The 24,064-nt window shown below is 35.4% G+C and overlaps 1 protein-coding gene across 5 annotated transcripts in view; it reads right to left on the bottom strand.

Moving 5' to 3' along the window:
- Positions 1-24,064, bottom strand: part of BTBD9 (BTB domain containing 9) — a 112,832-nt gene that overhangs the window by 27,623 nt on the left and 61,145 nt on the right. For all 5 annotated transcript variants that reach the window (XM_031061051.1, XM_031061047.1, XM_031061058.1 and 2 more), the window contains exons 7-9: positions 17,764-17,873; positions 9,685-9,874; positions 2,297-2,404 (exon numbers count right to left, since the gene is read on the bottom strand). In XM_031061051.1, coding sequence (XP_030916911.1) covers positions 2,297-2,404; positions 9,685-9,874; positions 17,764-17,873 — 408 coding nt within the window. The remainder of the gene's footprint in view (positions 1-2,296; positions 2,405-9,684; positions 9,875-17,763; positions 17,874-24,064) is intronic.

Raw genomic sequence — 24,064 nt, 5'->3', positions numbered from 1 at the left:
TGTATGTAATTACACACTGTATGAAATGACCATGCTCTGTTCTTTACAGACCAGTCCTAACATTTGTGGCATTTGCCAGTTATATAGCATTTTATATATTTAACATATTTACTAAAGAAAAAATATTGATACAATGGATATTACTGCATATATTTATATACTTGGTTATCAATCTGCTCTTACAATTCAAGTAATTTTTTGAGCTGAAGTAACTTCAACATTTCTGCAAATCTTACCTGAAAATAAAATGAAACATATTTAGTTTTCTTTGACTGAAAAAAACCCAAGTCTATATTTCTGATCATAAAGGCAAGACATATAAATTGAATGTAAAAAATGCTATCAGATGCAAAGAAATCATCTGAAATTTGATGGCCAGTGAACTCTGGTAACTTCATGACCAGGTCTTTTTATCTGTTTAAAGCAGATACAGACAGTGCTAGGACACTCCATGTCTGTAGACTTCAAGAATTAAGACTGCCATCACGCCAGCTGACTGCACATCTGTCAGAGCAAGAAGTTAGGCAAAATGCAATTCTTTAATCCACATGAAAATTGTTCCTGCAGCCACAGCTTTGAGAATTTCCAGAGTATCTATGTTTTGAATCAAGATTTTGAAGTATACCCAAAGAAGGCAGCTATCTTTACTTTAGGGAATGTACCTTTATTTGCTCAAGGCTAAGGCTTTGAAAATAACAAAAAAAGCAAAAAAGCGTGGTTTGAACATGGTGAAAAGATATTTGAACTGGGCAGTCTATCAGCAATTTCACCTACACTGTGCATACTTAAGCAAGTGCTCCTTTGGACTGTTAAAAGGCTTTCAGCATCAAAATGCAAAAGGAAAAAGTACACAAAGCTTCCTGATATCTCTTTCTCTCCCTTTTGTGGTTTCAGCCTTTTAGCGCTCCCACTGCTGGAGGCAGACAAAAAGATGAGTTTTATCTATTATGCTGAGATGTCTTTGAGAACGAGTGAAGATTTAATCTCCGGACCTGCAGGCAGAACCCAGGTTTTGTGCTCATCAATACCCTGCCCTTTACCAGCACTGAAAGGACGTGTCAAGTTCTCCTTCACCAACACATCCAGAGTACATTGTAAAGCATTTGAGTCACACTGTTTGTTAAGAGACGAAACATAAACTTTAGAAAAACGCGTGTCAGCAGTGCTGCTACAAAGGACTGAATAACTCTCTTGCTTGATGCGACAAACTGAGAATTCAGAATGCCTCTGAATTTGTAAAATCAATTTTGTTGTGGTTGGCACAAGTAGAAGATGGGTGGGGGCTGGCCCCATATAGGCTGATGACTTGAATTTTGTCCAAAGAAAGAAAGCATATCTTATGGAAAACTGACTCAGGGAAAATGAAAGATGTAAGATTTTTATAATTCTGAGTTTCTCCGAGGTTTAATCAGGGAATCACATTCACTGAATGCTGAGCATACCTGGCTTTTGGATACGTAACATATAAATTTGCAGACTGTCTTTTCAGTCCCATGACCAGTATCTAGATCATTCTTTGCTAGGAATTTGAATCATCATCACATGGTTTAAGAAGGTTCTCAGCACCAAATTACTCATCCATACTTGAGGAATGGATTTTATCAGCAGAAACTGCAGTAAAGCACATGGAGAGTATACAGTTGGAGAGTATTCGTGCCTGATTTTTCCTGATTTAAGTATTCAAATGAAAATGGAAGTTTTTCTCTCTTCTTTATCTCTGCTTAAGGAGCACTCTTTCTCTGGAAGGGTGCTTTTCAAAAGCAGAGGGTTCAGTGCATAAGTCAAGTATTCTACTTTTGAACAGAGACAAGACCAAGCTTTGGCAACCATGTGGTCTATGACTGTTTGGTCTATCACTCTCTTCACTCTCTTCAGATGTCATACAATACAGTTTTGATGTCATACAAAAAAGTTTTGATAAGGGAGAAAGACATTTGAGTAGCAAAATGCTTTATCAAGTAGGTTCTCTTCCCCCTCCTACCACATTTCTCAAGGCAGGGTGGTCGACATCTGGAGTCACCATAAACATGTGACCTCCAGGAAAACACCGTTTAACTTGTAGTGATCACACAGCCAAGGGTATAGTAGACAGACTTTTTATGAACAAAGAATCCAACTGATTGAAGATCCAATACCAATCTTAAGAAATTGATTCTGAAAGTCTTGCATTAATCCACAGGTTATGCATGATCATTCTTTTCACAGTAACCTATGTAAGTAGTGAACAAAAATACCCACCAAAACCCCAGCTTCCAGTTCTTTATTTGTGCCAACGAGGGTAAAAAACTAAACTCACTTGCAGGAAATTTTTGTGCGATCCACCACCATGGTCCACTGTTGCTGATTTGTTGAAACCTCAATGTAGTAGCTGTAGCTCCGATCATCACAATCCCAAAGTAGCAACCTACATAAGAAGAAGTTTTTGAGAGATAAGTTAAAAAAACATCAAACCAACTTTTAAATTTTTCCAGCCCTTTATTTTCTCCACTTAATCCTTTATAAATGCAACTGTTTCTTATGGAATGTACCTGTAACACTCAACAAAGTTTTTACTGTTTTTGACATTTCAAACTATGGTGTCTCCATTCTTATTACCCTGAGGCCAGTAATAGACTTACAGGCTTTTAATAACCAACTTATGAACATCAATCTATTACATTCATCCAATTACTTTTAACTGATTTGCCACATGGCATTGCCTTTTTAATAAATGATGCAAAGATCTGTTTCAAAAAGACAGTTTAGGAGAGGACAGAAAAAATAATTAGGTGATTAAAAGGATTATGCTGCCTTCTTAATTGTATTTTATTTTGATTTTGGAAAATATATCAGAAATATATTTTTAAAAAAGTAAGGAAATGGGAATTCCCAGTCCTGATTCATCAGAAGAAGAAGGAAAAAAGGCAATAAATTGTTAAACAAATTGCTAGAAAGGCAGAAGAAAAAGAAAGACAATAATTCCAACAAACATGCACTCCCTTCAGGAAGGGCACTAAGAGATATTGAATAACCTTTGATTTCCATACTTGTCTTACAGAGAAGAAGACCCAAAGCATCAGAGATGGCATTTAGCTCAAGTATTATCAAAAACCATATCTGGCAAATGTATCTTCTTTACTTTTCTTTATATGGGCATTATCTTATCTCCCTGTTATAAGAGATATTTGGCCCAGAACTGGACACAGTACTCGAGGTACAGCCTCTCAACACCAAGTACAGAGAGAAACATGCTAGTTCAGGCCTTTCTTTTCAGCTTTCGAAATCCCAGTGTTAAAAGTGCGATTAGGTCTAATGGCCAAGCAGATTCAAAACAAATTCTCTAGATGCCGAATGTAACTCATTACTATTATCAGAAATAATATGCTGTCAAAAGTAGCTTTAAGAAGCTAAATTAAAACACTTTCAACAAAAGTCTCTTAGCACATATGAATACTGTCTATTTGAAAATTACAAAATTCAGAGTTGACTTAGTAAAAAATGAAGAGCTGTCTGTGGCATCATAACAGTCTTAAAAAATCATTCCACACCCCAAAACATAACCACCCAACTTCAACACCTCTCCTTCATCTGATTATCCCCATCCTGCTTTTCTACAGCTGAAAGGTCTCCAAAGACACCAAATGAAGAACATTTGCTTAAAAAAAGAAGTTTACTGATTACAATCCTCTTTTTGGTAACTGCTACTATCAACAGGTCCTGAATTGATTTAACATTTATATTTAAACCAAGTCTTCTAAATTATAAAAAGAGGAAAAATAAAAAAATTCATAAATTTATTTTCCCTAAAAAAGTCTATCAAAATGTAGCTAATTATGCTTTTTGACAGAATCCTTTTTATCATGGTGACTCATTGCTGTTTCCTTGATCCATGTTTTCAAAGCTATGATCAAGAGTTTGAATATCAGAAGCACACTGGTGACTGTAATTTCAACAAACAATACCATAATTAAAACACAGCTGGCTTGGTTTTAAAGCAAAAGGCTAACAGGACATATTTGTTCCTTTCAAAAATATATAATTGATCCCTTCCAAATCAACCAAATCTCATTAAATAGGTTTAAAAATCATATGGTTTAGAATTATTACAAACCAAATAATGAGTGAATTAAAGTCAGCAGCATCTTTCCCAAAGTCACTTTGCATGAATGCTAAATGTAGATTTCTGTTTCTTTGATACTTCTGAAGGAAAATAAAAAGTTATTTCTTCTCTAGTAGCTTTTTAGGAGAAAATCAGGATGTAGACTGACAGTATAACTTATGAGGAATTTACTCTGCTTGAAATGCCTTTCTGGATAAGCAGTGAAAAACTTTCAGGTGACAACTAGAACATTCACCAGTGTACACTGAGCACAAAGGCCACTTTTTATGCCAGGCACAGCAATCTTTGTGACACATTACAGGCAAATTACCATGCTGAACTTTTTTAGCAAAGCCACGTTTTGCTAAGATGAATATTAAATGACCAGAAAGAGAATATTCCACTTAAAAAGTCAGAACTATACCCATTGGAACTGCATCTGTTTATGGTGAAATTCCCCATATTCTTAGGACTTTCCATATTGAAAGAAAAAGCTAAATTAGCTCATTAGTGTATCTTGCCCTCAGGATTGAGAAAGAAAAATTGAGTGAAGATTTATCCAGCTTACACCCTGCAACACTGTGAGATTTAAACATATTTCTATTCTGGGTATCTGGAGCCTAAGCCTGCGAATCACTTAATATGACATTCCTGTTTATATCACATGTCCACAATGCCTCACTTTATAAAATAAAAGCTTTTCAAATATGAATGAAACTTTACACTGCAGGCATAGGAAAATTATTATATTGGCTACCTGTTACAGGGAAAAAAAAAAGCTGCAGTACTTTTATAAACAGTATGTCCCTAAATGTCATGTGTTGCCCTGTGATTGAATGTTCTGCATTTCTAAAAACATTTTCTGCTGTCTGTGCTTACTTTTATTTTTAAATTTCTGTAAAAAAGATTGTCACTGTTTAGTTCAGATTGCTATATAACTACATATACTCAAGATGTTAGCAGAAAACCAAACAATATTAGTCATGCACCTGACAGGATGACACTTGCTTCCTGAGTACTCTAAGGCCCTACAGAGAACATACAGATAAATATTTGACAGTACTGGGTTCATAAACCACTTGCATACTTGTAGAAACCCGAAAGACAGAAATTAAAACATGAAGTAGTGACACATCTTGAAAGAGAAAGAAAAAGGAAGAAAAACCTTCCACATGGAAGGTTTTTTTATACAATTGTTGCTGCATTTTTGCCTCTGGTTGTATATAAACCCCTTCAATTTTCTGCAGATATCTATGTTTCAGTAGTTACCCTGCAAGAAACCTTCTTTCTTCCTGCAAAGATCCTACAAAGGAGACAAAATTTCTGCCTACTTTCTAAGTGTTCCTATGATCCTTCATTCTGAGTCATGATTTTACTCTCAAGTCAGGCAAGCACAGAAAATGAGCAGCAAAGAAAGAAAAGCTTCATAAGTGGAAATGGTATGGAAAATCAGAAAGCATAAGAGATCTATATGATGATGGTATAAGCAAACAGAAAATACATTCAAGTTCACTGATGCTGTTTGTTAATTTATGGATTACTCTGTATATGAAAAGTATCAATTTCATACAAGCATTGAAGTCTTCAAAAAGATTAAAGTTGGATACGTAGTTCATGTACTTTTCTAAAGACATACTTTTTGTCTTCCTATTTATTCTAATGTGAAAATCACTATGGTATAGAATTCCATCTCTACCACATACACTCTAACATTTTTTTTTAAATTTATAAGAAAAATCAGGCAACGGCTGTAGCATAATAGTACTATATTTCTATTCCAGATAAATGCAGGGAGAATTAGACAGTCATTGTGATATGGCAGCTGCTGCAATATTCCCGTTCTAGCCATTTAAAAATTAAATTTTGTTTACTATGTTACACACACCAGTTGCTTTCTTTCTGCTCCTAATTAAAAACTATAGTACTCTGTCACTGATATGGGCCTTTTCAGGGACTAAAAGGAGAAAGATATTTTGTGTCCAGACAGGCAACTATGTGGAAAAAACATCTACATTAACAATTAGTCTGTTAACTGTTCTGAGAACTAATAAAAAAATAAAACTCTTACATATTTTTTTAAATTTCATAATCTAGAAGACCATATTTAGTAACAACTGTTTGAAAAACCCCATAGGATCACAGAATAGTTTGGATTGAAAGGGATGGGTTGAAATCTCCATGTTTTCCATGTCTTCTCTATTAGAAAATAGTATTGAGCATTGATTGTCATTAGACCTCTTTCAGAATTTCTGAGTAAATTTTGATGTGGAAGTCAAGAGCTCCAAATGTATATAGAATAGAATAGCTCCCAATAGAAGTAGTATTCAATATTTAAAAAGTTTCAATGTGGTCTCCCATGGAGTTTCTGAGTCGAATTGAACAGATGTCATCAGTTGCCTGCATGACTCCTCAGCAGTGAAGGTTACAAACATATGGAGCTGGAGTAACAGGAACTGAGCCAGTAAAACAATGGGAAGAGATTATTCTTCTGTACCTGACACTTGTTAGATCATGCCTGGGATACTGAATCCCTTTTTGGATCCAAATAGAACATTGATAATCTCAGCAATTCCAGCAGAAGTCCATCAAAATGTTCATGATATTGAAGCACACACTCTGTGCAAGAGACTGGGGAAGCTGGCTTGTTCAGCCTAAGGAGGCTTGGGGCTGGGGACAAAACTAGCAGCACTTGTCAATGTCTGAGAACAGCTTACCACAGGCTATCCAGAGAAGTTGTGGAATTTCCTGCCTTGGAAATTTTTAAGACCTGTGTGCATAAAACCTTGATTTGGATGGTCTTTTTTCATAACTGACCCCCCTTTGAGAAACAACCTGATGCTAGATGCCTTCTTCCTCAAGTCCCTTTTAACCTGAAGGGTGCTAAGATTCTTAGACATTGGAATGACTTTGGCAGAAAGCACGCATACAATATATATTCCTGAAACATTCAACTCTCTGCATTTCTAAGGCATATCTGAACACCAATAGTTCTTCTGGTCTTTTTTCCATTCTCAGAATTTAGTTGCCATGGTAACACATTATGTCTTGGAGGCTCTCTCCAGTGATATTCCCATTTCTGTAGACTGAAAGCAGCTACTACCTTTTTTCAAAGGGTTATATAATATTTACCCCCTCTGAAATGAATATATTCAATGGCACATTTGTGTTTCTGAACTAAAAAGATACATACTTTAAATTCCTAATTATTCACTTAAAATCCAAACCCATGGGTATAATGACTCAGTTTCTGAGGGTAGCAGAATTAATGTCATTCTGTAGTCATGGTGTACTAAAGCAAATGCTCCTGGAATTTTTTTCTATTAGGTGGGAGCATGAGATCAAGGGAGTTTTCAAACAAGCAAAGAGCAAGAAAACAGGCAGTGAATACAGTTTCATCAGTTGTGTCAGACATTCTGTTAACAAAAAAATTTCTTGCTTCCATAAAGATTAAATACTAAGACTTTTTGCTGTTGTCAAAACATAGACATTGTCAAAACAAAACATAGATTTCCTGATGCTGAATAAAGAGACCACTGTCATCATCTTTAACACTGCATAATATAGAACATGTTCCAGACCCTAGCCAAAGCTGTAGATGCCACAGAGTGAAATTTCACTTCCCCACTCCAAGAGGCAGCTTCCCTTGGCCGCCTATGACCTGCAATAGACATGGCTGCAACTCAAAACCCTTGTTCTTCTAGGCAGTACACAAAAAAGGAAAAATGACATGCTGCTAGCATTTCTGTCTCTAGGCAATGCAGGTAGTCTCCTCTGCGAGAAGATACCCCAGACTATGATGTTTATTACTGTTATTTTTGTAAAGTAAGCTATTAATCTTGTTTGTACTATACATGCAGGGAAACTGACAAAGAAAGATGAGATTCTGAACCTGTAGCTGTACAATTCAATACCACATAAATCACTAAATGCCTATTCATTTTGAATTATGTAATGTTTGGGTTATTTTTTTAATTTGCTCTACACATTTGCTGATTACACAGTTATCATTTCTTGGCAACCAAAAGTTTAATTCACCTAACACACCATTTAATAAAGAGACTTATTAAAAATCTTCTGCACAAGAATAAACAATAGCATAGCATTTATTATAGGAAATTCCGTTTTTTTCACTAACTGGAAAAAGATGGTACAATGCATCAATTGAAGGATAACAATTGAAGCTTATCAGAAAACAGTAAGATAGGAAGACAGAGAAACTGAGAAACTATCCATTTTAGTTAGCATATTCTTCTCTTCATCTTTTATATGGCCAAAGTCTTGCTGCTAAAAACTGCTACTTAAGTTTAAAATGTCATGAAAATGATAGCATTACATTTCCATTCACCTATTTAAAGAAATCTGAGTACTGCTTGTTTTTCTACTTGAGATGCAATATTTAATATAATATTAACAACACCAAACTCAAATGAGTGTGGAAAGTTGCCAACCACACTTACTCAACTTGTTTCCCACAGTGAGAACAATGCTGGACTTGCATTATGCATAACATCTACAGCTTGCATACACACAAAACACTACTTTTGTTGGGTTAGGGATTTGCCTGGATAGCTGATGTCAAACTCTATCATCAGAGTTTTACAACCATCATAACAATGCCATAGGCCAAAACCAAACCACACAAAATAGAAACTGGCAGCTATAAAAGAGCTTTCAAATCTCACTTGGCAGCTCTTAACAGGGGGAAGGCACTGAGCTCCTAGAAATACATATCTACGTACATGGTCTCTTTTTGCAAGCCAATACTCACCTGGGATTTCAGCCTTTGATCACTGGTACTCTGAACCTCAGAAATCTTTATTTCTCTGTCACAGAGCATACAAATTAAGTCCCTGACTACATAGTCTAAATTTACAAAGACCATTATCCCATTAAGACAAGGTTTTCTATGCCTGGTTTTATGAAACAAACACCCCAAACATTTATAGTCAGAGAATCTGAAGTTGGCAAGAATATTTTTGTTTCCACCTGTGAAAAATTCGGCTCTCCTATCTATTTCCTAGGTCTCTACATCAGCCAAAATGTTCATCTTCATATGTATACATACATTTACAGTAGAAACAGCCCAATGAACTTCAATCCAAATCTAAACACATTCATTAATCCAGCCTTGTAAATCCATATTCAGGTTGCTGTACCTTTATTATACCCTCCATGTTTAAGTAAAAACTAGCAGTAATTGTATAAGGAAAAGGAAGCCTGGCTGACTTGACATGATGATTTTCTTCAAGGAAATTGTTTTCAGAATTAAGTGGATAACAGTAACTGCATCTACTTAACCATAAGTGAGACTGCAATTAAATTCTATTTTAAAATAGGTATATAACTTTAATCTTATAATTTGACTGTTAGTACTATTATGCCTCTGAAAAGTATTATTTTCTGCAATTGCACTCTGTATCTCGACATATAATTCACACATTTAATTTTTAACATGCCTGTTATACTGAAGTAAGAAGCCAAGTGACAACTACTAAACTAGCCCCCTAATTAATGTCATTTCCAAATGTCATACATTCTGAAGAAAATAACTGCTCTGCAAAGATTTCACTGTGGCCCCTAATTTAGAGAAAAATAAATCCTCCTACCGTATTGATCCAATCATGTAGGGCTGTGCCAGCTGCACCACAATAGCTCCGCTCCCAAGCTGGTGGCACGTGTATCCAGAATCCCAATCATAGTTCTTTGTGTCTCCATTCAACAAGGCATTGCGACTGCGACTTACACCCTCAATCACACTGGCACAGTCTGCAATTGTTGCAACATTTTCAGTGGGAACTGTAAATTAAAAACACAAAGATGAGAGACATACAGTCAGAAAACGGTTCAGATGCCAGTGGTCTTTATTTCTGGAGAAGAACTGGTAAAAAAAAAAAAAGAAAGAAAATACGATCAACAGAAGGAAACTTAACTCACATGAAATGAACTATGAACAAGTGGTACAGACACTTCTTAGACCACCGATTCCAGAATAGCTTGGTAAATTAACGGATGGATTTCAGTATTGGTGATATGAAAGCACACTTTTAACACAATTGGGGAAAAAATATCTTGTCCAGCAAAACTTTAGAAATTTTGAAATAATTTCTTCCTGTTTTCATGATGAATCCTCCCTCTACTACAACACTCAAAAATGGCTAGAACACAGCTATGAGGAATTTCAGAGATAACTGCATGAGTCTTCAGCATGCAAAAAAGAGAAAATTTTCCATGAAGAGCTAGAATTCTGTGATTTCACTGTGCTACTGGTGTCAGAAGCATAATCTTAAGAAAGCCACTAACCAACCAAAACACCTTAAAAAACATATGGGAAGAAACTGTAAGACCATTGCCAAGTAGTAATCCAAGGCAGTGGAAAAACAACCAGTTCTGGAAAAGCTACTGCATTACCAAATATACTATCATCTCTGTCTGCTCATAAAAAATTACTAAAACCACCACTTCACTATTCTAGAAATCTCCTGGTTCCCCAATTACTGAGAAGAGGCACACAACAATTCCTAGATTCTTATGGGAGAGCAGGTGTTAGACATTAGAAGTACTTCACTGGGAACAATCTCAATAAAGCAAAGCCTAACACTATAAACTAAGAGTACTGGCATTGAATTAAAATTTGTCTAGACTTCCTTTTCTTCCTCTCCTCCCTGGGAGCAAAGGAACTTATTTGTGTATTCATTTTATATAAACTTTAAAGCATCTTCTACATAGAGGTGTTTGGTTTTTTTTTTTTAATAGGAAGAGGAAGCTATCTTGGTAAAAAAGAAAATGAGTAAAAGATAGAGTCAAAATCAATGCTTACATTGAGGCTCCATGGCATAATCCAGACACACTCTGAGCTAAGTGATTAATTGAATGTAGCGCAGATCAGTTCATGCAATATTTTGCTTGCGTGCCCTCTGAGCGTCATCCTGCTCCTCACGTTTAGATTTCTGCACTAATCCATGACCCTCCTAAGAAGATGTTACCCTGACTACTCAAACTCCTTAAAAACTGTACAGAAACTCTCTTGGTGTGGTTTTCACATATTCTGTGGTCTTCCCTACAACAGCTAATTAGAAAGTGACTCTGACTAATTGAAGTGCGCAGAATGTGCCATCCTGTTCCATTTCCCTAGGGGGTCTGCCACTCCCTATTTTGAATGTTCATTATCTTTTATATACACTTGATAAATTTATTAAAAATACCATCTGGTGGGGACTCTTCTGTATTTTCAAGTCTTTTGGTTGTCTTTCTTTGTCCCATTAGAATATCTGCTTCCATTTAGGTCACTTATTTACAAATAGAAACTGTCAAAACCAACAGTCTTGTTTCTATTTTTGTTTCCTTTTTTTTTTAAACCACCAGCTATCTAGCCTTTACATATTGTCAGAGAAAAGAGAAGATTACAAATACAATTTTTTTTTCCTACTGTTCATACAAGAGTTTTGGGCTGAAAAGTCTGATTTGCTTTTATGGAACAGGAAAGATGTGTGTTAGCAAAGCAAACACATTCTGTAAGCAAACAAAAGGAGAAGATGATTGAGGTTACAGGACAGTGGCATCAAACATTTATTAAAACTTACTTTCTTGTATCTTTGTCCTATGCTGCAGTATGGAGCGAGCAAGAACTGGCAGTATATATAATTCCAGCAATGGTATTTTTATAAAGGATTGCAATTTTCAAGACACGGCCTAAGCATCATCTATACTGACTATATTTAAAGATACGACAGATATGTTATTCAACTGTCCTTAGAGATCTTCCAAGATAAAAATATACCAGAAGTGTGTTGTAGCCTCAGTGATATTTATCACTCCTTAAGCTTGTTTCTCTTTGTCTTTTTAGCATACTTGATTTTTCACAAGAATTTTTTTTTCCCCTGAAGCACTCTGAAAAAAAAGTAAATGCTGCTGCTGCAAAGTAGCTTCCATATCTGAGTGTAGACTACTTCCTTCCATCTCTCATTCTGGACAGGTTAGCTTCTGCTTTCTGTCCATCCACTGTGATTTCACTACAATGTGGGTGGGTAGGGATATGAAAGAAAATCCTCAAATAACTTTTTGCAACACAGAAAGGAACAGAACAAAGTGGGTATTTGTACTGGTTTACAAAACCAGCCATTAATAAACCTTAAAGAAATTATGAAAATAAACATACAGGGAGAGAGCAGATCTATTACATAGTCTTATTTTATAGGAAAGCATCAATTTAAAGCATTATGGACTGTTGAATGTATTTATACTGCACTCCAGGCAATAGTCAAAAGTTCTTTGCTTATGTGTCATCATTCCAACAAAACTGTTCATTTTATGGAATTCTCTTAAGACACTTACAAAACTATCATTGTGAAGAAACTATAAACAAGCAATTACAATAGAAGAAGCATAATTTTGTTTTAGTTAGTATGAAGGAGTGATTTTCCTCTCATGATTATATCTGTTAAAAGCTCATCTTCCAATCGCTCAATTTTTAACTATAAAATTGCATTCCTTCTCTACTTGAACATCTACTAAATTGACAAAAGTTTCCTTCCTGGCTGGTAGGAAAACAGAAAGCTGAGACTAAAGAAAAAGTGAATTAAGAATGCAACAATTATTTCAGAGTTTGATCATATTGTATTAAAGAATTAAACGGGTAACAGGCATTTTGCTCTCATTATTTTCCACATGCCAAAAGATTTGTTAAGTCTAATCTTTATTCAATATATGAATTTGCCCTTGTTTATTTGTTACATGGTAGAAAAAAAATAAATCTACATATTTTTCAGTTAATTAAAAGCACAGCCACATGCCCTGTCTTTCATTCAACATACTCTTTCTTATTTTCTTGAGTTGAAACTTGCTGATGAAATTACTATATTTAATTTGAATCTTCAATTAAATTAGTCAAAGAAATCAAGAGCTAAAAAAATATCAACTTCAAAGAAATATCAACAGTATCTTCACCTGTTTCAGTGAAAAGCCTTCTGCAAGCCATATTTAGCTGGAAAAGAAAACCCCACTAATATGTGGTTTTGTTCAACTGTCAGAAATTGTATTAGAAAAACTTCAGAGAAGGCTGATTTTTCACTTGATACTTGCTACAGTTTGTGATTCCTAATCCAATAAATTAGAACAAAACCATTCAAGTCACTAGAACTGGCCATACTTTTCATTGCCAACTAATTGGCTGCTACAGGGCTCTTTCATTAAATATTGTGTCTGCAGAGGGCTGTCAGAAATATCAATTGTTTTAGGAAGTGTGCAGCCCTCCTTGTGGCACTGGAAACAGATAGAAACTGATAAAAAAAAAAAAAGAACTGGAACCATATGAACAGGTCTCTCTCAAAGCCAACCATGTGGCTATCCTTTCTTGCAGAAAGGGGGGGGAAAATTCCTGCAGTATTTAGATTGTCTTCAATTTCTCATAATTTCCTAAAGCTATGTCTGCAGCAGAGCTGAATTATACTGCTGGGTAAGCTTGCATTGTTTCAGAAATATGTGACCCTTTTCAAAAGGGAATAAACAAAATATGACAGCTTTGTGTGGAGTCAACATTAAACTAGACAAAACCCAGCATCTTTCACTGCTTCCTTGGGGAGAGACAAAGCAATCTTTTACAAAGCTGAACCACACACTAGGAAACTGATATGACTGGTTTCTCCCTGTTACACATTGAGTTTTGTTTGTTCTTTTTCTAAATGACTGCCAGAGTAAAAGACAAGTGAATATTTATTTGTATCATTTTATACCTTTTAAAACAAGTTCTCCTAAGGCATTGAACAGCACACAAATGAAGGTTCATGATGATTCCTAAGAACTGAACAGCATTCCTCAGAGGGACCAAGGACATTCCAATGTTTTTACGTCCATCTTCTGTTCTTCAGTCATTATTCACTGTTCTCTCTTTCATGTGTATTGTACACATTACAAGACAGTCTGATAGACTGAGACAGACCACAGACCAACAGTGCTTCATGGAAAAACCATCCACATTGCACTCCCAATGCCCTTCACCAGGCTCAAAATCAGAAAGAATGTTGGTCAAGCCCACATAATCCTTGACTGCCCCTCAGCACTGAGTATTGATTAAAGGACACTGAGATTATCAATTTCTTTCCCATTTGAGGCAGAACAGAGGAATTTTTTCCTCTACTAAACTCCCAGAAACCTAAAGAGGTCTTGCACAGAAGCAGCTCTTTAACTCTTGTAACTTTTTCCCACTGGGCAGATTAGAGCATTTTACAATACATTGCATGACACCAGGTACTGGTTCCAAAGCAGTATGTCTCTTACTTGAGAAAATATTCTTTTGTTTTGAATTCTAGATTATATAGTAATGGCTTAAGACCATTCAAAATTTCAAAAGCAGAAGTTCATCATAAGCAAGCACTATGATTGTCAGATTAAACAATATTTGCATCCTTGTTAAACGAAAGAGTTATGTTAATATCACAAATTTAATATGGAAAACTGTTAACTTACACATTTAGAAATAATAGTATGTCAAAGAGAAAAATACATCTCAACCTTAATATCTGCATTAGGGAAATAATTTCATATGATTACATTCCTTTCTCTCACCTCATTTCACAAGACAACAAACTGTAAACCAACACTTAAACACCAGGCAGTGCAATAAAGAGCATTTTCTGCTACTTTTGCTTCAAAAATGCTACTCAGCTACCATTGTGTTGTGTCAGTACCACAGCTGGTATTGTACAAAGTAACTGTATAAATCACCTTCCACATTGACTTTTAATTGTAATACGTCAAGTTAGTAATTTTTCATTAAAAAACCCTGTAAACAAAAATACAACAACATAAAAATGTTGTTATAATGAAACAACACTTCATTTTTATTATTTGTTTACCAGCCTTCTAATCTTCACTGTATGGTGACAGCCATCACATAGATATTATGTACCAGTAGTAATATACCTGATAAATTACACTCTTCACATATACAGCTCTCTGATCACATTGAGTATCTTTCACAAAAATTAAATAAATAATTTCTCAAGTCTCTACATAACATCTCTAACCAAATAACTCAGAGGCCTCATTTCTTTGGAATGAGTTTTCAAATGACAAATCTTCACATCTTTAGTGCTGTTTTAGTAGAAGTAGAGGTCACTAAGTCTTTTTGAAAGGACCTTATGGCCTTCAAGGGTTGACCAATACTTCATTTTATTTAATAAAACAGAGTATAGAAACAGCAGCTGTGTTTGTTCTAGCCTAATTTAATAAATACCACATTTAATATCATAGGGGATAAGCAATGAACCCAATGAACTGCTTTTCAAGGGTTTAAGATGAAAGTTTCTCTACTCAGTCAAGCTAAAAAGCAATCTGCTCTGATTACTGCACTTTCTTATATTTTGTTGATTTTTCCTAACTGCTTTCAATTCATTTTATGCTATCTGGTCATTTCAGAAGCAGAAACAAACATTACAAATCCTCATCACAGTAATAAATAAAACTGTGCCAACCCACTGGTACTCTAACTGCGTTTTTACACAGGTGGGCCATGGACTTACAGTCTGCTTTATTGCAGGAGCCATACAACATGGCACCTTATGGTAATCATCACACTGAAAAAAGGCATTGAATAGATACAATATCTCTGCTGGATCAAAGTTGCTGAGAATGTTTTTGAATAGGCAATACTGATTGCCAAAAATTCTGATGGACAGTTATAGGTGTCCCTGCTCCATTTCACAACTGGGCTGGCCTCAACTAGACCCAGATCTTTCAGTTTCTATCTTTCTCACCAGAAACTCTGCAGGGTCATGTATACAACTGCTGGTGCCTCACTGACAGCTGGAAGACTATCCACACCCCACTTTCAATTAACTACTCCTCAAATTCTTACTTTTAACTTTCTACCAATTGAATTGACTAATATCCCTTAAATATAAAAAGCTGTGTAAACCTACACACCTCTCGCTTTCCTTACTCTCAATCACTTCAAATGACTTACAGGTACAACAGCTTGACTGACTCACACTGAAGAGCAGCAAAGATGCCCTTGATTAACAATGACCATTAACATCAGAAACCGTCAGTATTATGCTGCCAAATCCTATTCACCTGTAAGATTCTACAAAACTATTCTCACAAACAGAGAATTTTTAATAAAGCCATATAAAGCCTCCATCCCCTAGATTACCTTTGAAACTTAAGAAGTGATAAAATAGATCAAACAGTTTGTCTCACCAGAATGATCACTCAACCAGTAAAAAAAATTGAGTCTATGAAAGATGAGTCACTTTCAGTGTAAGTTCACTTACACAAACATGCATGGATTTACTGCCTTGCCTACTTATGATCAAACAATCTTTGTGTTAACACTCAAAATTATTTAAGTCCAAAATTCAGCATTTACTAAATAAGTTTGATCATCTGAAATCAAATACATAAAAACATTTGTACACACTAACTGATTTTGTATGAAGTTTTTAAAAATTCATGGCTGGCAGTGCTAACTATGAAATTTAGCTCAAAGGTTTTATCAAATCTGAGATACTTTGTTTCTCTGCTAAATAGCTTACTGAAGGGAGATATTTTCTTTGAACACAGTTCTTCCTTTTACTGCTTATTCTACTTTGAAGTCAATAGCAATTGCAATGCTGCTTGCACACTACCTAAAACAAAGGGAAGACTTTTGATTTGCCTTTGTATAATGCATGGGGAACAGGCTGGAGAAATTTGGTCTTGGTTTTTCACAGCTAAATATTACAGCTTTCTCAGAGAAAAATTTGAAGTGAATATGTCTTACTAAAAATCTTCCTTCTCCTACGATTTTGAAAACTGTTTTCCCTTCCATCTGTCATGGGTACATACTTAAAATTTAAATATATGTTTAAAACCAGCATGAACTCTGAGAATTTTGCTGAAATTCTTGATTTTATGCCACAAATAATAAACTGTGGGAAATCTCCCCTAGACAACTACTCAACATTCTCTCTACAATGAACTTCAAAATCTGACTTTTGTGAGTGTATACGGAAGAAAGCACAGAAACTACCCCATTTCAATGATTAAAAAAATCAATATTAAATCTTTCTGTGACACATTTTATCTTTCAGTACCATTGGTCTGTAGGGGATTTTACCTTAAGTAACATAAAGGTACTTAAATCAGTGTTATATAAGCTGCCCAGAGCTAAGAGAGCTCCTTCAGCGTGGTGTTCTGAGAATAACAGCAGCATAGCTGATATAATGTTCTGCCATGGCTAAGCATGTCTATGACTCTTTGGGGGGAAATGAACACATGAGAGTTTACTTTCAGCAGTTGTAACCAGGCTGTATAAGAGGCCCTAAATGTCCAAATCCATCATCACTACAATAAATAGCTGTGCTTAGTCCATTCTTGTAAAAGAATTCAGGCTAACCTGCTGGGAGGCATGAGCAACCATACTGCGACATGCAAAGAAAAATCACATCGCCACCACTGACTGACTCAGCTACAAGTGCCTTTGTCAGCAGCGGTTGATTTGAATTTCAGCATTCCTGCAGCATCATTAATTAATCCACAGTACTGGAATTTCATAGAAGTTGTAAGGATTAGCCAGTTAATTCTATGCTTACAACACTCTAACTAAATTTAGAGATTTCTGGATGGAAACAGGAGTGCAGTAATGGCCAGCTTTAAAAGACAAGTGCTTACACCAGTTCATAAAAAAGGAAAATGGTTTTATCTCTTACCTATCAGACCTTTCTCAAGAGTAAAGGATTTGTTTGTGAACATGCATTCAAATGCCACAATATGGAAAACTTTGTTCACTGTGTTGTGGGTTCCAACAATTCGAATATACCTATAGAGAAACAAAAAAAGGTAAACAGCACAAGTTAAACATGACTAACTTCTGTGCACTTAAATATAATTGATTCAGATAGACTATACCATGCAGACCCATAAGAACTAACTGTTTAAAAAAAAGAAAAATGAGTAAAAAAGAATATAAATTTCATAGCAGGTTTGCATCTAGTCCAGCATTTCATACTAGCTCCAGTGTAACTTAAGAAGAAAAAAAATCTTTAAAGATATGTGGAATGTGTTAAAAATGTTTCTGGATTAATTTGCCAAGAAAAGCAAAATTGGGGACCTTCTGTTTCAGAAATGGTGTTAGTGCAAATACGTGTTCATGGAGGTTTTAAATACTACTACTAATAATAACAGTAATAATAATAACAACAAGAACAACAGTAATAACCATCCTTTTACCAACATATTTTCAGCACGGTGAAAAATTTCATACAGCCAGGACAAACCCAAAAAAGGAGTCAGGCTTTTCTTTCAAAGCCAAAAATCCATTTTATTAAGACTGTTTCTAATTCTAACACTGGATGTACAGGATATCAATCTCTGTTGGTGAATCTTTTATTAATAATGAAAAAAAAACCCTCATTCAAATATTATGAAACAAAGCTATTCTGGATGTCATTCCTGGTGGTATAACTCACATTTCCACACCCCAATTGCAAATCAAATAGAGTTGCTCTCAAACATTGTGACCTATTCACCTGCTGCACTACTCTGGAGGTTTCACCTTCCATAAACAACCACTAATCTTGATTCAGTCTGATCCTGCATTTTCTGAAGAGATCCAACAGTTCTTACTATAAATTTGGAAAAATCTCAAAAGGACTATAGTACACCTCTCAATAAATGCTGAACAAGCAACCAGAAAACTCCCTAAACCAAATACCAATTATTTCACAAGATGGGTCACCCGCACTTACAGAAAGCTTTGTATGAATTTAACTAATTTCAATTATCAACTATCAGAATGTATGAATCTTAAGCAATATCCTTAGTCTGTCTCTAATTTACATGTTATAATTATATTGGCCATTCGCCAACAGCATCATTTTGGCTTGTGTTCTTCATCAGATCAAGCTGAGAAGATACACAGTGTATTTTCTGAGATTTTCTTTTTAACAAATAAAACAACCATCATAGCTATTTACTGTGCTACTGCTCAGTCTCCAAATTTCATTTAAAAATTATTTAAATAACCATAACTGGGAACAAAGAATTGTATGCTATTGCCTAATTAATATTAACTCACAGATCAATCAATTATCACAGTAGCAAATGCCCTGAAAGTCATTCTAGGTAGAAAAAACAAAGTTGCAAAAGTAGAGAAAATATTTATTATTCATAAAGAAGATGAACCTGTGTTGTAAGAGTAAAGCAGAACTTAGCCCTTACACCGTAGCTGCGCCAAGTGCCTGTGAAGAGTATTGCAGGAATCTTGGTTGACAGAGAGGCAAACAGGAGGTGTTTCCCCAGACCTGCCCATGTGAACCAGCTGACTTTCTTCTTATGAACTCATGACCACAGTTCGAACCCTAAACACACAGGGAATGTCTGAAATTTGACAACTGATCTTGTTCCCTCCAACCTCAAAAGCACAGAATTCAATTAAACACAGGAATAATTCTGGAATATTTTGAAGTGCACGTGGAGCCTGGCTTGCCACAGACACTCCCTTGACTCTCCCAGGCAAGGAAGTATTGATTGAGTTGTGCTGCTTGGACAAAATGCACAGGCAAACCACCAGAGTGTTACTAATGGAGATGTACTTTGACATCCTTCAGTTACGCTTCCCTGCATTAAAGAGCTTAGAGAATAAACAAAGTAACAAGATTAATAGGAACACAAGAAACTGCTTCATAATTAGCTTTTTTGAAAAGCTAATTTACTTAGATTTTTTGTGTTATAAAATTGTATCATTAGATCAAACTTCTTGACTGTTTGTTCAGAGCAATTGGAAGTTGTTCAAATTCCTGTCAGCAACAAAGCATGCTCATATGACACAAAGTTATCCATGAATCTTTGTGGGATTGCAGAGTAAAAGAATCACAGTCCAATGCCTAGACTAGCTCCACTGTTGATGGACGTTAGACTCAACTGATAAGACTGGAAGACAGAAAAAAACCCTGAATCATTCTTTAAAGAAAAAACCTTGATCAATTTGTGGGGTTTAAACGAACTTCCCTAGCAGGTAAACACCAACGCAACACGAAAATTTTGCCCCATACTTTTATTTTCTGGCCCTTTTTGAGAATAATGGATACTGATAATATCTAAGTGCTCTAAAGTTTCATTCACACGTCACGGACTTCTCTAGCCACATAGAGTCAAGCTACAAATGACCTTAAAATCCTCACAAAAGGAATATCAGAAAAATCTGGTTGGTGGGGTTTTTTCCCCCACTACGAAGAAAATTGTTTTGACTATAGGGAAACAGCACGTTCTACTGGGTCTTGGTAGAATTTTAAACGACTGAAATTTGACACGGGTCGATTAATTACGCACCTACATGGCAACATCTCTCATTCATCCCCCATTCTTCCCTGAGCATTTCCTCTCCTTCATATGAAATTATGATATTTGTACTCTGATGTGACTACATATCTGAACAACTAATTTATGTTTTACTTCTGCTCTTTACATCTGTAAAGCTGACACATATAATTCAGATCACAGCCGCTGCAGATCACACCACTGATTCTGCTGTGGATACCCTAGAGGACAACAAACACCAAAGCCCAGCTGCCTACATCATCACAACAGTGCTTAGGAAATATATGTCAAAGCATGAAAATATGCATACTCTAGGAGACATTTTAATCCTTCATTATAGTAACAGCAGTAAGATACAGACAAACTAAATATATTAAGCACAAATTCCAATCCCTTGAGACTACTGAGACAGAAGACTAAATAAGGGGAGGGAATGGAAATTAAAAGGTATTTTGCAGATATCCACTCTTCAGTTACTATCAAAGCAACCTAGAATAGCAACAGCAAACTCAGAGAACTAAATCTACTAAGTACAAAATGCGCTCTTATGAAATTGGCATTTCATTCTCCTTTGTGGAGCATTTGCTATGAGACACCAGCGCCAGAATTATTACAGACTTTATATCTCTTCTAACTGCTTAAAACCACTGACATTCACATTCCAATCACTGCCACAAAGATGCATGAGGCACAACCCAACACACAAGGGCATTAGAAGACATTGTGTTTGTTTTTCAGTGGAAAAGGAAACAGTGTTATTCAACACCGTCTAAACTCCATTTATTGACAGCTCCCTAAAACGAATAATCCTTCGGACTCACACAGCTGAATCAACAGACCTGTGGCAGGAAGATAGAAAAAACAAGGAAGAAAAATCTATTGCCAGCATTAAATCATGTGGGAGAACAGTGGACACAAATAAATATGTAATATAAATAATTAAGCCAGAACAAACATGAAAAGCGTATCTGTCTTTTGACAGAAGACAAGTTTTTCTACCCTTAGACAGGCAAGTCTAATAAAGTCTATTTTATACCAGAGGAAATCCCTGCTGCAAATATTGAAAACAACTGTGACAAATTAAATAAAACACTTACACAAGACAAAATCATTGAACTCCACTAGAAAAAGTACATCTAACACCTACAAAGCCTGGACAGTAACAAACATTTTCACCTTGGAAATACAACCGACAGTGAAGCAGTTTGAAACCACAGCACATTTCCCTTTGTAATGTGCCAGAATGTGTATGCAGGTATTTTATGCTGGGGCATTCAAGTGACTAAAAATATTGGTATACAAGACTTAAACAGGACATGTAATTGTTTGTGTACCACATGTAAGCAGTATGTCAACCAATCAACCAGTGTTTCTTAAAGGTTATAACCAAATTAACACTGATGTGCTTTGGAACATAAGTAAAACTTGCACAATGTGATATGTTGTGTATTCCATACATAATAATCTGTAAGAATACTAAAATTACAAATGCTTTGTTCCTTTCTAATGGTTTCCAATTTTTATTCCTTTAAAACAGAAAAAAGCCAATTTCAGGTAAACTGGTTTTAACCTCCATCTTCACACTGTATGCATCTCTAGTTCCCATTAAGTTCTCAAGTCTGAACTTGGTTCACCTGGTTTTATTTTGGGCCAGACCTCAACCCAAAACAGCTCAGTTTCCTAGAACCCATCTGGATATGAGCAGAAATCTGCAATTACACCTGTTCTCATAATGGACTTCCACTATAAGAACACAAAATAAAATATTAGAAGATATGAAGATTTGGATGTCATGAAATCTACATTTAAACCATATTCCTGATTTGATTTTGCAGCCAAGCACAACTTAAATATCACCTTCACTTATCTTTATGCCATCTCTACTGAATACCTAAAATTGGACTCTATTAAATTTAACTGTATAGGAAAAAAATGTAGTTTTTAAATAGAGAAGAAAGCACCGTTCTTCAGAAAGTCAAGTTCTAAAACAAACTGGAGAGGGGGATTCAGAGAACAGACACAAGCTGGCTCTGTAAACTTTCCAGGCTGATGTGACATGAAGCCAGATTCTTTCCAAAGTGAACCTCATCTTCAATAGAACTAATTTTCTTTGACTCACACTACATCCTCATGAGGTTTTATGGCTTAGGATCAATTTACCTTCAATATATAGATATAGTGTAGCTTCCACATTTTTAAACATATTGAATAAACCATAAGAAAATACAGGAAAGTGCTGTTCAGTGAAATTTGAGGATGTTTGCCATTTTCACCAGCTTCTCATGCTCCACCAGTCTGTGAATTTATCACGCAACACATTTTTCTTGCTCCAGCGACACTTCAGTAAGTGCTGTCTAGATCTAGACTAGAATCAGGCCATAAACAATGTGAGAAAGAAATACCTGAAAAGCGTTAGAAAAAAGTGAGGGAGGATGGAAGGACAGAAGGAAGGAAAAGAAAGATACATTGATTTCAATCCACATCAAGGTAGCTCAACAAAGAAATAACAATACTTTTGACCTGCGCTTAAAAAAGCAAGGAAATTTGAAATTCATCCTATAAAACTGTAATAAAGACACATACAAAAATTTGTATTTAGCTCTGGCATCACAAAAAATCTGACAGACAGTGGTAAAGAAGGGTGGATTTTTTTTTATGTCTGAAAATTATTTTTTAAAAAGGAGGCAATTATTGAAAGAATCCTTTTTATATAAGCATTGTTTGGATGAATCACTACTAATCAGAAACACAGTAACTCCTGGTATTTGAGCTCACAGGCATAAGAGAATAAGAGAAGACCTCTAGGGCTCTCAAAAGGGGATCACAAATACACATGAAGAATAAAATGTTTAAGGTAAAAAAACCCCTAACAAACTGACCAACAAACAAATAAACTAAATGCTTAACCACTAAATAAACCACCACTCCTATCCAAACAGTATAACATTTTACTTACAGAGAAATACATCCAAGGATATATGCAAGAAGCCTTACAATCCATTATGTTAAAATTATACTAGAAAACTACTAAACAATACTCAAATGAAATGAACTAAGTATTGGTAACATAAAAATGACTGATTATATATATTTCATCAATATTTTTATGATTTGAAAACTTGTACCTACAGATACAACTCCTTATACTTGCAGGTGGTTAGAAAATTGATGCAAAGTATTGCTGGCTCAATTTCAAATTTGCTACTCAGTTTTGAAATGCTGAAATATGGGGTAATTCATTAAGCAAAGTATGTCCCATACATTTTAAACATTTTGTGTAGCATGTAGTGTTACTACTCAAGTGTGGTCTGGATCTGGGACAAGAATGCCTCTATTAACTGAACAAGATTTGGTTCTTTAACTAAAGATATGATCATACAATAATTAAACCCCTGTACTACCAGTGATTTATGGATTTACAAACACCAGCCAACAGTAAGTGCATCACAAGAAACATCAACTTCAATTGTTCAACATTAGGAGCGATATTTTTAGGAACAAAACCACTAAAAATAAAAAATTACAAGTAATGTCCCACCCAAAGCAGTGGAATGTCTGTTCCGAGTGCTTTGGTGCTCCTTTCTAACATAAAGTGTGTAATACCTTTTCTGCTCCTGATAACACACAACTTAGCCAAACTTTAAAACTATGATCATTCTTTAGATGGATTTTAGAAATTACTATTGAAGACTA

Source organism: Geospiza fortis, unplaced genomic scaffold (assembly GCF_000277835.1).
Source record: "Geospiza fortis unplaced genomic scaffold, GeoFor_1.0 scaffold41, whole genome shotgun sequence".
NCBI lineage: Eukaryota > Metazoa > Chordata > Aves > Passeriformes > Thraupidae > Geospiza > Geospiza fortis.
This window is presented reverse-complemented; position numbering and strand designations above follow the sequence as displayed.